A 2,774-nucleotide genomic window follows, 5' to 3' on the forward strand; every position below is an offset into this window, starting at 1 on the left:
CGCCCTTGATTTAATTAAACTGCCATCTTTGAAGAATTTAAATCTTTGGTCTACCAAGGTTTGGAGTTTCTCCGGATATTAAAATTCCATTTGACAAACGCTTAAAATTCCATTTGAAACACGCACACACACACATATATACATTACACACACACACATATACACACCACACTCATATACACCACACGCACACACATCACACACACACACACATCGATACGCATACACACAAACACACATTCATATTCATATTCATAAAAATTACATAAATCATATTGGTTACATGGTCACACACATAAACAAACATACACACACACACCACGCATACACACATGCAAACACACACACACACACACACGCCACGCATACACACATGCAAACACACACACACACACAAAGTTCGGAGACGAAGGACTGCAGTTGATATGCGAGCACATGCAGTCGTTAGAGGTTTTGAACCTGTGTGAAACACCCGTCACTGATAAAGGACTGCTATGTTTGACGGGTTAGAAAAAAATTTCGCATTTTTACACGCTATTTCTGGTTCTTTTTTACCATTTTTTGTTTAAATTTATTTGTTTTTTCGTTGGCTTTATATTCCGCGGTTTGTAAAATTAGTTGTATAAATTATGTGTTTGTTTGTTTGCTTGTGTGTCTGTGTGTGTATTTTTTAAAATAAATAATGAAACAAAACCATTATATAAAAAAAATAATTTTTAGTAAAACAATATTTATTTACTTTAAAATGACTTTTTAAATACTTTTCAAAAACAGCTCTGAGAAACCTGAAGAAGTTAAATCTTAACAGTACGAGCGTGTCGGCCACAACTCTTCAAAATTTAAAAGTAAACTTCTGTATTAATGTGTGTGTGTGTGTGTGTGTGTGTGTGTGTGTTGTATAAGTGTTTGTAAGTGAGTGTGTTATTGTGTGGTCCTGTGTGTTAGTGTGTATGTGCTGTGTGCATGTTCGTTTGTTAGTGTGTGTGTATGAGTAGTGTTGAGTATTTGTGTGTGTGTGTTTATGGGTATGTATTGTGTGCTTGTTTGTGTGTATGTGTGTGTGTGTAGTGTTGTGTGTTAGTGTGTATTTATGTGTGTGTGTGCCTATACAGCTGTTAAAATAAACTAGAGTTCGTTTTATTTTAACTGGCAAAAACCAGTCAAAACATACAACTACATGGTATAAATTAAAGGACACATAAATCAACCCACCGTGCGATCAATTCATGTAACAGTTTTTAAATCTTTCATTCATTAATTTGTTCTTTTATTAAATCGATTGCTTATTCATTTGTTCATTCATTCATTTATTCATTTATTCTTTTGTACGTTTGTTTGTTTGTTCGTTCGTTCGTTCATTCATTCATTCATTAATTCTTTCTTTTTTTCTTTCTATCTATCATTACCGTCTCCATCATTTCACTCTTCCATTCACTCACTCCTTCATTCATTCAACTCCCAACAGTCGAAACTACCGAACCTCAAAGACGTTGACGTTTGCTACACAGACGCTTGGTGAAATTTCATTGGCAAACTAACTTCGTGATGTCATCAACACTCCATCCAGTAGAATTATTTTACGAAGAAAATAATTAACATTTCATAAACTATTCATGTCTATATATTTATATATGTATGTTATCAAATTTATATGATCTTGTTTGTATATATACATATACATATGTATATATATATATATACACACATATATATACAATAATACAAATGTATACAATAATACAAATGTATGTATTTGTGTTGGCGTATGAATACGCAATTAAATACACACATACACGTACAGAGTAAAACTTGAAGATATGAAATATCGAATATAAATCAAGCTTGAAGTATGGGTCATATCGACAAGGCATTGAAGGCTTAACGTGACACAAATGGTACTTTTTCTACTGTACTTTATTTTGTGTACTACGATGCAGTATTTCATTGTGTTGTTGTATTGCAGTAGTACTATGTGTGTATGTGTGTGTCTGTGTGCGTGTTTATGTATGTGTGAGTCTGTGAGCACGTGTGAGAGTGTGTGCATGCAAAATTGTTCAATACGCGTTACGCACATATCTATTACACATTTGATGATATATGTTGTCTAATACATATACATATTTGACAATGTATGTTTTATCAATGTTGTATATTTTTCCATATACATACACAAACACAATAATATATAAATAAATATATATTTATATATATATATATATATGTTTGTGTGTGTGTGTGTGTTGTGTTTTTTATATATGTATTGTATCTCTCTTTCTCTCTCTCTCTCTCTTTATATATAAATATATATATATGCTTACACATACATATATATTGATTGATACTAAATATTTCACTTCAATTGTTTTGTTATTTGTTGTTATATATATATATATATATATATATAATATATTTATAATATATTTATATTTATTTATTTATTTATATATGTGTTTTGATGTAATTATGTTATAAAAATAATATGTTGACGTCATTACGGTCGTCACCATCATCGTCGCCATCCTCATCCTGTCTCTTATTGGTATTTTATCACGTTTCTATATTTAGAAGTATCGTTATTATTATTTTATTGTTGTTTATTATTGTTATTATTGTTGTTGTTATTGTTGTTGTTGTTGTTGTTGTTGTTGTTGTTTTTGTTGTTACTTTCTAGTTTCTATTTCTGTTTTCACCATTATCGATTCGAAAGTTTCAACTTTTTCCATGTTTGTATCATCATTAAAGCTGATTTAACATCACCATTCCACACATAAACA

At 30.7% G+C, this 2,774-nt stretch overlaps 1 protein-coding gene across 1 annotated transcript; it reads left to right on the forward strand.

The window, feature by feature from the left end:
- Window positions 1-399: 399 nt before the first annotated feature.
- On the forward strand, window positions 400-1,519 carry HELRODRAFT_78103 (hypothetical protein; the record flags this gene model as incomplete). The annotated part of the gene is made up of 3 exons (XM_009018612.1): window positions 400-505; window positions 775-845; window positions 1,466-1,519. Coding segments are annotated over 3 exons (231 nt in total), but the record flags the coding sequence as incomplete, so codon positions are not given.
- Window positions 1,520-2,774: the final 1,255 nt, after the last annotated feature.

This window comes from Helobdella robusta (genome assembly GCF_000326865.2).
Source record: "Helobdella robusta unplaced genomic scaffold HELROscaffold_22, whole genome shotgun sequence".
Lineage (NCBI taxonomy): Eukaryota > Metazoa > Annelida > Clitellata > Rhynchobdellida > Glossiphoniidae > Helobdella > Helobdella robusta.